The sequence below is a fragment of the Oryctolagus cuniculus genome, chromosome 3 (genome assembly GCF_051225735.1).
Source record: "Oryctolagus cuniculus isolate XC-2025 breed Fujian yellow rabbit chromosome 3, ASM5122573v1, whole genome shotgun sequence".
In the NCBI taxonomy this organism is placed as follows: Eukaryota; Metazoa; Chordata; class Mammalia; order Lagomorpha; family Leporidae; genus Oryctolagus; species Oryctolagus cuniculus.
Window position 1 is genome coordinate 51,204,680 of NC_142869.1, and position 14,900 is coordinate 51,219,579.

Sequence of the window (14,900 nt, forward strand, 5' to 3'; positions counted from 1 at the left end):
CTTTGTAATTTGGAACTTAGTTAATAATATATGGTTCATTTTAGTGTCACTCAACTCTGTAGCATTGGTCAGGGCAAAGTCCTTTTCTCAAGGGAGTAAATTGGAGAGTTCAGAAGTAAAGGAGTAGGTTTATTTACAAAATTGGTGAGTGGCAGAGCTGGTGTTTGAACCTTGCTGCTTCCAAATTCAGTGCACTGCCCATTCTACACTGACTTAGCAGACTATTTTTCTAACAAAACAAAACTTTCTACAAAAAAGAGGAACCTGCATATGTGGTCCATTAACAGGGGATGTGAAGAGATTAGGAGAGGACCAATGAAGGACTTGAAAGAGTTTATGGAAAATTGATTTCAAAGTAAAGTTTATTTTGGCACAAAACTTTTAAAAATCCATGCTTTTTTTTATAGTACAGATTTTCCATGAAACTTTTGAAGTCCTCTCATATTTTCTTAATTCAGATTATGATTTGTCACAATTTCAGTTACCTAAAACAGTTTCCTTACCTAGATTTTACCTGAGCTCCATTCTAACATTGCCCTTTTATAATATTGAGGAAAAAAAAAAACAGGATATGAGAAAGGAACAAGAATCCTACCTATGTACTTAAACGAAAGGGTTAAAATTGATCCTTTGAAGATTTAAGGTGGACAAGGGAGTCCTGAATTATTTAAATCTTAAAAACTGGGCTAAAGGGCTGTATTTCCTCCCTAATGTCTTTTTTAGCAAATAGTGGAAAAGTTAAGGGGTGTGTATTTGGGGGAAGGGCAGTCTGGAAGAATAGGATTCTTTGCTTCTAACAGACTTAGTAAAATAAAAAGAAAGAAATAAAAGTTTGTTTCCGTTATTAAGCCCCATCTATGCTTGAAACACAGCTGAAATAGGGCAAGTTCAAGGCACAGAGACGCGTGTTCTGATTTGGTTGTTTACCATCAATCAGACCGTTGCTTGGCAGACACTGGATGGTTATGAGCCTGAACAAGCTGAAAAGGGGCAGGAAAAGAAGTGGAGGCAGCATTCTTCCTATTTAAAGCTGCAACGCTTGAAAAAAGTTTCCGCAGACGGTGCTGGAGCTGGTGCTGAAAAAGTGGGTTTGCAGAGGCTGCCTTGGGGCTGGTGCCGAGAGAGGACCCCTCAGCTGCCTTCATGGTGCTACAATAACCTTAGAATCGACTTTTCACGCCCAGGAGGACCCACATGTCTAATATTTAGATATGATGGCAAACTGGGTGGAAGCAAGACCTCTCCTCATTCTTACTGTTTTATTAGGGCAATTTGTCTCAATAAAAGCCCAGGAAGAAGGCGAGGATGGCGATTTTGCCGGTGAGTTTGCTTGTGATGTTTATTGCACGGTTTGGGAAAGAGATGGAATGTTAAGCCCCAGGAAGAGCATGAAGAGGAGGTTCTGGTTTGAAGTTTGAGAAAGGGGCTGACAGATTTGCACCTGGGAAACGGCTCAGAAGACAATTGGGATGTTTGTTAAGTTCGGAGATTCCCTGTCTGCCATTGGAGAGAGTACATTACTAAGTGTTTCTGGGAAAGTCGACGATTAAGCTCTTTTGCTTTAGTGTAAGGGTGGGAAGTTTCAAAGAAGAGAGTTTAAAAACCGAGCCCTAAAGGCAGTTTTCGTTAGAGGAGTTCTGTTCTGTGGGCTGGAGTTTTCAGAGCAAGAAAAAGTTGCTGCAGAAGCTGGGTAGGGTGGAGTCTTTTTGTACTGAACTTCAGCTGCTTCATAAAATTCTTTGTTTAAAAAAACCTTTGCAGCAACTCTGATAGCTCTGAATTGCCTTTGTCTTTGTCTTCTGTTCCTTTCTCTTTACAGACTTACACTTCTTCACCATTTTCATTTGTGAGCTTAAAGCCATTTTTGCTTACTGAGCCGGAGTCTCGTTTATTTCTCTGTGACAGAGGCTGATGGAAGCCAGATTTCTTAAACAGTGGTATTTTCCCACCCGAGTGACTCGCTCATCAGGACAGCGGTGGTTCCCTAGTTGGATGGTGGGAAGCAGGAAACCAGCATGCCTTATATACAACTTATTTGGCATGGGCTATTTGTGTGGGCAGTATCCCTTAGAGCAAAGTTTTGGGTGTTTTTTTTTTTTTTCTGTTTTTTTTCAGAGACACATCTTGCCTGATTAACGAATTTTTTCCTATGCGATTTGCATATACTAGGGTTGGGTTATATGTTACAGTTAAGCAAAAATGCATGAATTATAGAACAGACAATATTTAAACTGGTTTCTCTGATTGTTAAATCCTTACTCTTGAGGAGTGAAAATTCAAATAAAGATATGTGTTCCTTTTTAATATACCATTACAGATTTCTATAAATGTTTAACATTAAACTCAAGCTTTTAAAACTTAGCACATTCATTAACATTTTCAGTTGCTATCTTTCAAATATATATATATATACACACACACACACAGATACACGTGTCCATACATGTATATCAAATAAACTAGCTGCTTCTGTGCATTTTTCTCCAAGTTGTTTATAAAATTAATCTAGCGAGCATAAGTTCTAAAAACTTTTAAAAAGTGAAAATAAGCATCTGGAAATGGAGATTCAACAGTCCGTCAAGAGTCCTATAGAGGGGGCACTTTCTAAGATCTTGGAGCTTTTTGAAAATGAGGCAATTTGCAAAATGTAAACTCTTGAGTTTCCTTGCAATGGTACGAGCAGAATATATTGTTTAGTATGGTGTGGCCTACAACTGAATGGAAAGTGGAAGTTTGGAAAGTGAAGGAAAAAATGCAGCAAAATTACAATACAAATAGAAAATCTGAATATAAAAGGAACAATTTGCTCCCCTCCCCCACCAAAACAATCAACTTTAAAAAATGTAATACAACTTTCTTTTTCAACTCTTGTTAACATTATAATTTACTTTTGTAAAGCTTGAAAGTAATTGAATGTGTGAACCAATGAAAAGAATGTTCAATTTGGAATAGGCCATATGCCAAGAGACTTTCCCAAATAGTTGTGATTATCTGTAGGTATTTCTGAAAACTGAGTGAGTTTTCCTTAATACTAATTTACATAAATGTTAGGAATGTGATGCTTGGTACAAAGAAGTTCCCAACTCCAAATCAACCCCTCTACCCTCAGTATAATTAAACACCACAGAAACTGGAATTCCAAACATCAGATTTTACAGAGAAGGGGTAATTGCTTGCATATGTATTGCAAATAATAAATTCCCCTTTTATTTCTCAACCTAAAAGTGTGTATGTTATAAAACTCAATAGCAAAAAAAAAGTAACTACTTAAAATGATACAGAAAAGAATTCCAGAATCCAGTGTATTAAGAGTTACTTAGCTTTATTCTATTACCTACCATGTACATTTTGATTTAAGTTGATTTTGTTTGGATACTTGGCAACATCTTATTTCCCTTGTTCAGACATGTTACAAGCTTAATGAAAGTTTAAGAATTTAGAGACTTCATGTGAGATTGAGTTAGGGAAGAATAAGTTTAGGTAAATAAATTAGAGAAGTATCTAAGGCACACATCAAAGCAAGACTATATTTTTCAAATTTTAGCTATAATGTCATATATTATAGTATTTATTTTGTGTACAAATGTCAACATGTTTATAAGCTTTTACTTTTGCCTTTTTAAGAGTTCCAGATATATTTTTATGAATGTGACTGTGGTTATTTGCCAGTAAATTTTTAAAAAGCTGAGTTCCTGTATGACAAAAATATATATGTATGATAATGGAAAGTTTCCAACACAAAGAAATATTACCCTGATTTGATCATTGTAAATTGTATATAAGTATCAAATATCACATTGGACCCCATAAATATGTATGAGTTTATGTGTCAATTAAAAATCTTAAGAACCTTGAAAAAGTGAGTAAATGCAATTTAGGGATTTTAGGTCAAAATAGTGCCATTTTTCAGTATATAACTTAGAACTGATTTGAATTTTTAAATTATATGAAATCAAAGGAATGATATTTGGGAATCAGGCTAACTTTATTTGAAACTATTCAGTAATAAAAATCAGGGAGTTAGAAGACAAAATCAGCTTTTGAAAAGTTTTCTCTCTCTCTCTCTCTCTGTATGTGTGTGTGTGTGGTGGTAGGGGGCTTTGAAATATTCCACATTATTTTTTGTAAGAAAAAATACAAAAAATTTACAGTAAAGTTCATAATCCCAAATAAGTCTAACATTTAGTGAGCTATATACATTCTTATTATTAGAAAAAATATGCATACACTATTTGTGTGAATAATCTTAGATATGAACCACTTTATTCAACTCTAGAGGAGGAATAGAGAAAAGTGAAGGTGGAGAAATGTACTATTTTATTTCCAGATGCTGTAAACACCATTGCTTTCAGAGGACTGACAGGTTACATAAACAAGTGAACCAAGTGAGTGTCACAGGAGATGATGAGGCTTCTGCAGAACAAAGATGCATGTCTACCTTAAAGCATTCAAAATTAACATTTTTAGAAAGCATTGTACAAGCCAAATAAAATATATCTTAGTGCCAAATATAGCTCATGAACCATAAATCTGCAGCACTCACATTTCAATCCTACACTGATATCCTGGGACCAAGCCAACTCCTTATTACTAAGGGAAGAGGGGCTCATAGTGTTTTCTGTATCGTGATCTCTTGTACTTTCGCACAAAGGAATAGGAAGATGCAGGTGCCTAACACCTGGCAGGGCTTCGATAGCATCGTTTTGCAGGATACATAGAATATTAATATGGAACTTAAGGTAGCTGTTCATTCATAAATTGTTTTCAACTCATTACTATTCATATAAGTACTTTGAATTATGCAAGACATTTAGATTTTTTTTCATAGTAAATGTTTTAATTTATGTCCAGCTGCGTGTAACAGAATGCAGTAAACCAAAAATTGCTGTTTTTTTCTCTTATGTAGCAGACTTTAAGTAGGCAGTGAAAGGCTTGTCTATTGGTTCTATAAAGTCATCAGGAAATTAGGCCATTTGTAGCTCTCTACCGCCATATTTGTAGGATGTGGTTATTGATTTTATGGTCCTAGATGGCTGATAGAGCTCCAGCCACTGCCTATACTTTCTGCATTTGGATACAGGATTGGAGACAAAGGCTGTGACCCTTCTCCCCCAACCCTCTTTAGAGAAACATTTAAGTTTTCATTACATTTAAACTTGTATTTAGTGTTATGGTTACACACAGCTTCAAGGGAGACTAGAAATGTACTAGCCATAGGTATTAGCAATGTACTCTACTAAACAGTTATGCTGTGAAAAGTTCGAGGAGGAATGGCTATTCAGATACAGCCACAGTTTGGGCCACAATGAGCATATGCATTGGCCACTTTTAGTGAAATAGATCTTGTGGTTTCAAAGAACAGAATATAGTTGAGTGAGCAGATCCACCCTGATTAGTGTTCATTTCTGAGCACACTACAAAGCTAAGGACCCTGGAAGGCACTTAAAAGTTAGGCTATATTTTCTTTCATAATTGTCTTTAGATAAAGTACTTATACTGTCTATCCAAAGTAAAGTCAATCTTTATGTTGAGGAGTTTATATTTTCCTACATAAGTAGATAGGTGAACAGATTTTGTGAATTTTTTATATAAACCAATACAATGTGTACTTCAACCAGGATTCAAATTAGTTGGTAAGCAGTATATGTATCAAGGTCAGGAGATCTTGTTACTAATATAGATTCTAGGTTCCTCTCCTTTCCAAAATCCTGATTTAGTAGGTTTGGAATGGGTCTGGGAATCTGCATTTTCCAAAGCTCTATAAGTGACTGACTCACATCAGTAAACCACTGTATTAAATCTTTGACCCGCTTTTGATCTTAATGTGAATCATTGGCTTATATGTTCCAAGTCTACACATTGTGACTTTGAAAATAATTTGGTTTGTAGTTATTCACTTTACTTGTAAGGCTGCCTAGTTATTCTTCATAATTAATCCATTGCAAAATCTTTACTTTTATTGTTTGTTTTTTTGCTATGTGACATCCAAGTTATGGGCCAGTGTTGTGGTGCAATGAGTTAAGCCAATACTTACAATGCCAGCCTACCATATAGGAGCACTGGCTCCAGTCCTGCTGTGCCACAACACTAGCCCCTAAACTGTGTCTCCTTCTGCGGCGAATATGGCATGGCGAATATGGCATGTGGGCCATTTTAAGCCCTTTTTGCTTATTTTTTAAAAAAAGATTTATTTATGTATTTATTTGAAAGAATTACAAAGAAGGATATATATATATGTGTGTGTATTTATTTAGAGAGAGAGAGAAAAAGACACTCCTCTGGTTCTCTTCCCAAATGGCCGGAACGGCCAGGGCTTGGCCAAGCCAAATCCAGGAGCCAGGAGCTTCTTTCAGATCTATAAGGACTTGGACTACATTCCACTGCTTTCCCAGGCACATTAGAATGGAACTGGATTGGAACTGGAGCAGCCAGGACTCAAACCAGCACCCAAATGGGTTGCCAGGACTCCAAATGGTGGCTTAACTCACTGCGTCACAGCACTGATCTCTGAAATTCACTATCACTTCTGGAAAAGTAACTCCAGACCCAAATCTCCCTAATGGAGACTTAGATGAATTATTCTGCTATGCAAAGAACTCTTGTTATCCAAATAGATTTCCAGTTGAATAAAAAATTTTCATTTTCAACATTTCCCCTAGCTTAACTTTCTGATCTTCACACTTTCAGCACTATCAGCAAAAGCCTGAGATTCATCGTTCGCTTTTTAAATTATTTTATATGTGTACACAATGCAGGATGTGAGGCAAAAACAGCAAAAGGAAGCTTTGAGAAACTGGTACTTAGAAAATTGGAATCATGTTTAACTGTGGCCACAGAATAAAATCTTTGGGAGTCACAGTTTGCTCCATGTAAAAGACTAATTCATGCACTGTCTCTTTACCTGGCATGGTATTCAAAAAAATGTGAACATGGATATGCTTCATTTTGAACTGATGGTTCTTGCTCTGCAATTACAACATTGAAAAGTTTAGATTTAAATATGAGAGATATAGTAATGTGAAAATTTCATGGCATGTTTGATCTAAACCTCACGGAAGACTCATGAGCTGTTATAGTCAATATTTCCAAAGGTCACCTTTTATTTCTCTTGGCAGACTTTCCTGAAATGTGCTGGAGGAAGTTTCTACCTCTACTTCCATGTTTCATTCATGAGCTTCTTCTCCTTTCTCTGTTTTCTTCTCAAAGGACTTGGTTCGCTGATTCTGGATATCCTCTTCCTAGACCATCTATGGAAAAGTGATTTGCTTAACAACTAAATGCTGGGACTTCTCAGATCTCTCTCTTGGACTTGACCTTTCACATGAACTTCAGAGTTGTATATCCAACTCTCATCTGGGTGGTCCAGAACCAGTTTAAGTTCAGTATCTCCAATACCCAATTCATTATGTCTCCTCTGAGATGGGATCAATGTTCTTACATATTCATTATGACAGCAAATCTTCTACACCATCCTACCTGGCATTCAATCAGTACAATTCTAATCAGTGTCTACCATTTTACTTGCTAAGTGTTTCTCAGATTTACATCATCTCCATCTCTACTACAAATGCTTCAGTTCAGGCCCTCATCATCTATCCGTGGTTTACTGCAATAGCATTCAAATGTCCCTTTGTTTCCCACGTGCCTATTCCCCACCCACACATATACAGATCTACTCTGAGTGTGATATAAAACTAAAGCTTGATCATTTCATTTCCCTCTTTAAAATCTTCCATTGCTCACAGGAACTTTGAGAAAAAATAGGGTTCCAGGTTCTTAGCATGCTATGCAAGATGCTCCTGATTTGGCCCATTTCTTGTACTTAGTCACATCACTTGTCATTCTGTGCCTCAGAATAATGAGTTGCTTGTAGCTTCCACCCTTCAACACACACACACACACACACACACACATACACTCATGCATTCACACACTCATACATTCATTTTTCCTTTTGTAATCTCTACTGTCCGCATTCTACTCAGAATTTACATTCTCTCTCTAGTTGAGCTAAATGCACCTCCTTTGCATTTCACAGCTCTAAGTCACCTCTCCCAGGCAGGAACTGTATCATATTGAGAACACTTTGACCCATGAATCCATTTCACAGTTTCCTAGAAGGTTAGTATTCTTAAATCCTGTTTTTATCATGTTATTACCAGTCTAATATTTTAATCTCAATTTGTCATTGTTTATTGCATCAAGCTTAACACATTATATTGGCATTGACTCTGTGTGTTTTAAGTGTAACAATGCTAAAATTATCCAACTGATTTTCAAGGCCACTCGTAATCTCCACTCTATCAAGCACCTGAAATTATTTCTGTTATCATGACTTAAACCCTATTGATAACTGCATGATATATCATCTTTTATCGTGTCAGAGCCAACTTGCATGTCTAACCTTTGCAATTTGGCTACACCTGTGCTTCTCTTTCATCCTCCCCCTGTTGACATTTTCCTTCAAAACTGGTCTCAAATCTTATAACCTCTATGAAATTAGGGGAGTCTAGTCTTTAATAAATAAGCCTTTTCTTTAAATGTACATTCTCTCTAAGTGCTTCAAATATGTTAGTATTGACCTCTGGGAAGTTTCTTGGGAGATAAGGGCCATGTAACAAATTCACTTTACATACCAGGTATGGTAATTATCTCATGCATATATGCCAAGTAAATACTATTCGTGAAAAATCTAAACAAATTTTTTACCACCATTCATTTGAGTGAACTGATTTCAATTCATGTTTTGTAAATTATATTTGTGGATTCTTGGGTGATTTTCTTGATTTTCCTATGTCTTAGTTCCTTTATATATAAAATATGAATGATATTTGTCTCAAATAGTTATTATGCAGGCTATCATGTATGTAAACCGCCTATATGATAGCATGATTTCCAGCAAGTAGGAAGTCATTAAATGGTAGTTGATATTATTATTACATTACTATATCACTTAATAGCAATAACAACAAATACTTATTGGGTGATTATGAAAGCCAAGATGTTAGATGTTATAGAAAAATCAACAACTTCTATTCTCAAACAGATTAAAATCAAATGTAAAACTTAATATGCAAATTTCATTTACTACTCTGGTATGGTCATTTTGATAATACACCAATAATTTTATATTTTATTCATAAATTTTTCTAAGCCAATTTTAAAAAAATTACTATTCAGATGGAAGGGTTATGTTGTATTGTCTCCTTTGGTAGGTTTACTACTGGAAAAAACAAAAGAAGAGGAAAACAAAAGCCTCTTCCCACTGGAGAGTTGCTGAAGGCCCCATGAACTGAAGCATCACTGTCCCTCTGCTATTTCACACCCACAAATACATCTCATTCTCTGTGATTGTTCCCAGGGTGTGCACAAGCCAAGCTTGATCCACTCCATGTCCCAGTGCCACCTCATGCCTGGTTACCAACCTTGTCTCTTTCAGAGTTTATTTTCTGAAACTATGATGGTCATAAAAGTTTCTGTTACGAAGTGGGAGCTTATTTCCCACCTTGCATTGCTCTGGGTTCTTTGCAACGAGAGGGATTGCTTAACTAGGCAGGGATTTACAAGGCAGCTCCTGGGACTACTTGGATACAGTAGTGGGAGTGACCATCTTTTCCCAGACTTTGCAGCATTTCCCAAAGGCTGTTAATCTACTTCACTCTCTGCACTCCCAGAGATTCTTGTGAAATTGACTCCAGAAAGCAGAAACGGATGTAAGATACAGGCACATTTTTCTTATGTTGCTGCACTTCTCTTTCTTCTCAATTTTTCAACCTTACAAATAAAGATGGGAAAAAAGCAATAAAGATGAGGTTAACTTAGAGGGAAAGAAGTGAAATTTATGTAGCTATGGAATTCTTTATCTTTTATATTCAATAGGGTTATTTTGTGGCCATCAGCTTTAGATGTTTTTCATTTTGGGATTCTGAGACTCCAAATGATTCCCATAGCAAATGCAATTCATTTATAGACATTGACTATTTTCAGTTCTCCTAACAGCAGCTGTGTGCTTATTTATTTGTTTCTGTGGAAGAAGAACTTATCAGACTCATTTATGCTGGTTTGTAGTATTGTTAAGCCATTTCCCCCCCTCATTGTTTTTCAGAGCTTTTTGAAGAAATGATTCTACATAATTTAATTCAAGGATCCTGTGTCTCACATTAGTGTTCAATTTTTAGCTAGAATTTCTGGTGGGATGGGCTGGTAGACAGTGAGACCAACTGATTACCATGGAAAGATGAACTACAAAGAAGTTTCGAGTTTTCCAGTATCTCAGTAAGGAAGGCCGAAAGGCACTACACGTTATGACACAAGTCAGACATCTTGAGTGAAGAGCTTTCTGTTATATGAATTTATACTGGAAAAAAAAGCAATGAGGTCAACAAATGAACAACTGTTAATTCTATCAAGGGAACTTGAGTTTAAGCCTTGATGTGCGACAGTGGTATGTCTTTCTACGTGCTTGTAAAAAAAAAAAAAAAAAAAGCACTCAATTTTCCCCCCAACCCTTTACCAGCTTCTACTTAAATCTTGAAGTCTTCTGATTAGATTAGATATGTTGTAAGTATGATTTGTATTTTTCTGCTTTAAGCATAGTATCACTGAAGTGAATTTTGCTTAGACACAATTCATAGATTCCAAAATCAATTGGCATTCCCATTATCCTTGGAAGGTTTTTTATAGTGTGATTTTCTTTGATTATTTAAAAAAGGTAATAGTGGAGGTATTTATTTGTGTAGTGGATTAAACCAAATAACAATGAAATTATCTCTTCAGAGGTAAATCAATTAATATACTCCAAGTTCCACAGTGGATATTTTGTGTTTTCGTACCTGAAGAATGACCAAATTAAATCAATATGCTTTATGATATTTTACTATATTCAGCACATAAATAAATAGTTTTCTTGCACCTGCCAAAGGTACAGTTCACATGAGCCACCTCATGTTCTTGCCATGTGTTCTTTGAGTAATGGCTGCCAAAGCTGTAGAAGTAAGAACCACTTTACTTATTTTAATTTTTAAGATAAGTATGCTTTCAACCTCCTTTCTGTTTGAAGAAAACCCAGTTAGGATTTTGAGGCCATCCTAGCTTTTACTAGTGTCTCACACTGCAGCTCCATCTGCATATTATTTTCCCAAATTTTGCTTCAAATCAGACTTAATTTTAGTCTGACCTACATTATTCTGCATCCTTTTATTTCTTACCCCATAGGGAACAATTGCATGCCACTTGTACTCTGTAGTTATTGCTTTAGTGCACATGTTTAATAATACTACTCCCTTGTAACGTGAGTTCAATATATGGCTTTTGCCTTTTAAAATCTTGGTGTGATATTCTCTGTCTGTGGGAATTAGCTGACATAGTGACCCTAGGAGAAAATCCCACTATTCCAATTACGTTGTGCTTTAGGCTATAGGAAGATGAAATTCAGTTGTTATAGAAACCCCAAAGTGTCCATGGAGAGTTACACAATCTAACATTAAAATCATTTCAAACCTATCATTTTTCTTAATTTTTTTCATTAATACATAATAATTGTGCATATTTATGGGACACAATGTGCTGATAAAATCATGGTAATTAGTACATCCATCTCCTCACCTTTACTTTAAGTTTGGAATCTTTGAGCTCTTCTTTTTCAGTTCTTCCTGAAAGACAACAAGTCTTTTCTAACAGAAACTGAAAGTCTCTTCCTATATTCAAAATGGAAACTTTCTCACCAGATTCCCATGGTTTTTAAATAGGAGTTTTGAGTTTTGTTCTTTCAGGATTGAACCCTAAAAAGGCCACATCATGTATGCCCAAAGTGACTTTTTCCCAAAGCACAGATTTCTGGAACCATTTCAGAATGGGTATTTCTGCCACCTCTTCTTTCTCTCCCTGCTTGCAATGTCTTCTCTTTCCTGCTTTGGCAGATTTAAAAAAAATCATTTTTTTCTACTGTGAAATCCTTCAGCAGCCTTTCAAGTGACACTGAATATAACTGTATGCCTCTGTGGCAATCAGCAGGATGTGGAAGATAGGAGAGAGGGAATGGGAAGTGTCATGTGCATGGGACAAGGGTTCTCTGACAGGGAGGAAACAAAACTGGCTGATAGTTGACTCTTAGACTCTCACTGAGATCCCCTAAAATATACTGCTCCATGCTGATGTATGGCCTGATCTATATCTATATGATGTCTTGTGAGATTTATTTAGAGAGTTTCAAGGAATTTGTCATCTCTCAGTTTGTGTTCTTTGTTCTGTTTTTTTTTTTTACCATGTTCTAAAACATAGCTATCTTAGAATAAATAATAAATAAATAGTGCCATGTAATAAATAAGTAAATAAATAGTGCCACATCCTATTCTTTTGAGCTAACAGCACGTATACTGTCAATTAAGCCTGCAGGCAAAAAAAGAGTATATTGATTAACAGTGGGATTTTTTTGTTCCTGAGAAATTCCTAAGTTCCCAACTATTATTATTTTTATACATTAAGAGCTTTCTATAGCCAGTAATTCCTACATTAAGAACTTCTTTCCTGTTTACTTTCAACATATGCTTAACAATGCCGAGGACTTTGGAGTCCCCTGTTCTGAGTTCTGACTCTGCCTTTTGCTGACCATGTGACTTTGAGCAATTTACTGATCTTCTTTGAGACCCAGTTTCTTCATCTGCATATTGAAGAGGAATTAAACCATTTGGCTCTTTATGGACACTGAAGAAATGTGGGTATTATTAGTTCTTTTTGGGTGGATTTCCTTCTTGGACCATAATAAACTATCACCTCCATTACTGAAATAATCTTCATTAGACCATTCCTAGTTACTAGGTTTGATAGTGGGAAAGCTAGGGGAGCAGTGAATTCTAGGCACCAGGGGAAAAAATGAGGAGGTCGAATATGGAGAAAAAGTGTAACTGGGACACCTGAAATGACAATGAGTTTTTATTTAACTTACATTTTCCCCCTTGGGCCAGACTTGTACTCAGCTCTTAAATATCCACAAAGCAAGTCAGGAAAATAAACTGGCCAAAACCTTTATTGGGATGCCTTTCACAAAGTTGGTGGTCCATATATTAATTTAATTCTTTTTTTCTCTGTAAAGATTTCTACAATTGTTTGTACATTTGACTCAGGTAGAGTTGTTTGAGAAGAGTGAAACTGCTCTATACATAAAACATCCATTTATTTTCCTGATATTTTCTTGATGCCAAGGTAGACTAATCTGAGCCCTGAGGCAATGTTTTTATGAGGGAAGACACGCACCTTTCCCTGAGCAGTCAATGAAGAGTAAGCAGCTATTTGAACTCACTCAACTTCTAATAACTCAGCTTGGCAATAGAGTCCCAACAGCACTGACCCTGAGTCAGAGAACTGGAATGAAGTCAGGACTTTTCCCTTGTAAGTTTCTTATAAATAAGGTGTGCTGCAGCTTTAATTCTTTCATTTATCCAACTTAATAGCACTTTATACATATTTATCTTACAAGTTCAAAATCAAGAGTTTATAATATCTGTGGAAATTCTCCATGAGCTAAGGGTTGCGTTACTATTTTAATATGCCTTCACTATGATGAAGTTAGCTACATGCAACAAAATCTTTCACATAAATGATAACATGGAAAAAAAAAGGAGTGTTTTTTTCTGTTCCAAAAATTTAAACCTTGAATCAAGGAAAGTAAAAGAGCCCACTTATATAATTTTCTAGAAGTTCTCAGAGTCCAAAATAAGAATTAAGTAGGGAAAATTAAAAATGGAAGCTTTGATAAATATAACCTATTAGAAGACAAAATGTGATTTTTTAAAAATATAACTGGATGGCAGTCTCTCCAGAAGGAAAAATGTAGCTTCCTGGCAGAAGGCTGAATCGATTATTATTATGATTACTTTTTCCTTATTCATGTCTCATCAGGAAGCCTGTCTCAGAATCAAAGTTAAGCTCCAAGGGCCTGTTTGCAGCATGGTATCCCTTTTCTCTGGGTCATAAGGGGACTTGGAGCTAGAAGTTTAAACTGGTGACAAATATCCTCAACAGTCTGAGCCAAGTGTTTAGACAAAGGTTCCATCATCCTTCAGGCCTGTCTACTTTCTAGTATATTTTAAGACTCCCATGAAGAAAGAAACATGCAGTTAGAGAGATGAAAGCTTCAACTAAATAGACTGTTACTTTCTTTCATGAATGAATTGTTGAAATAATTTTAAAGAAAAGTTTCTAAATTAAAGCTGGAGCAGGACACAGGAAACCTGCATTCTAAATGCAGCTCTATCAGAGACTAACTCGATGATTTTGTGCAAGCAATTTAAATTCTCTCAGCCTCAGTTTCCTGCCTTCCAAAATCTGTGATACATCATCCAGGACCACTTTAACCATTGAAAGCCTGTGAATAAAAAGTGTCATCAAAACGTTCATGAAGATGTGTAAATGAAAATATTTTATCTGGATGTCATTTTTTATGCAATAAACATCTTTTAATACCATTTTCCAACAAGACTTTGGAAGTCCACTTGTAAAATATTTCCATAATCATCCTTCACATAGGCTGGATTTGTGCAGAAATACCACAAGGAGTCTCATGAACATGTTTGGATGAATGAAACCATCAGATGCATGCAATCAGTGTGGGAAAAAATATATATTATATTACTTCACTTAGGATTTGACGTTGTGATTCAGGATTACAATTTCTTCCCTAATACTGGCTCCCTGAAGGAACACATGTCCCATTTATGCTTTTCAGTGAGTGGCTCAATAAGAAGTTTCTGGCTAAAGAAATGATGATTATGGGAAAAATCCCCAATGAATGGATATCAAATTGTATAGATTTACATGTTCAGTTGAACTTTCTAATTAGAAAGGAAATATATGGATGCATCATGTGATGTGTAACATTTTAACAATCATAAGACTCAGTTTCT

General features: G+C 35.9%; 1 protein-coding gene across 1 annotated transcript in view; it reads left to right on the forward strand.

Moving 5' to 3' along the window:
* Window positions 1–743: 743 nt before the first annotated feature.
* COL5A2 (collagen type V alpha 2 chain) overlaps window positions 744–14,900 on the forward strand; it is a 146,037-nt gene continuing 131,880 nt past the window's right edge. The window contains exon 1 of the mRNA XM_002712334.6: window positions 744–1,320. Coding sequence (XP_002712380.1) covers window positions 1,212–1,320 — 109 coding nt within the window. The 5' untranslated portion in view covers window positions 744–1,211. The remainder of the gene's footprint in view (window positions 1,321–14,900) is intronic.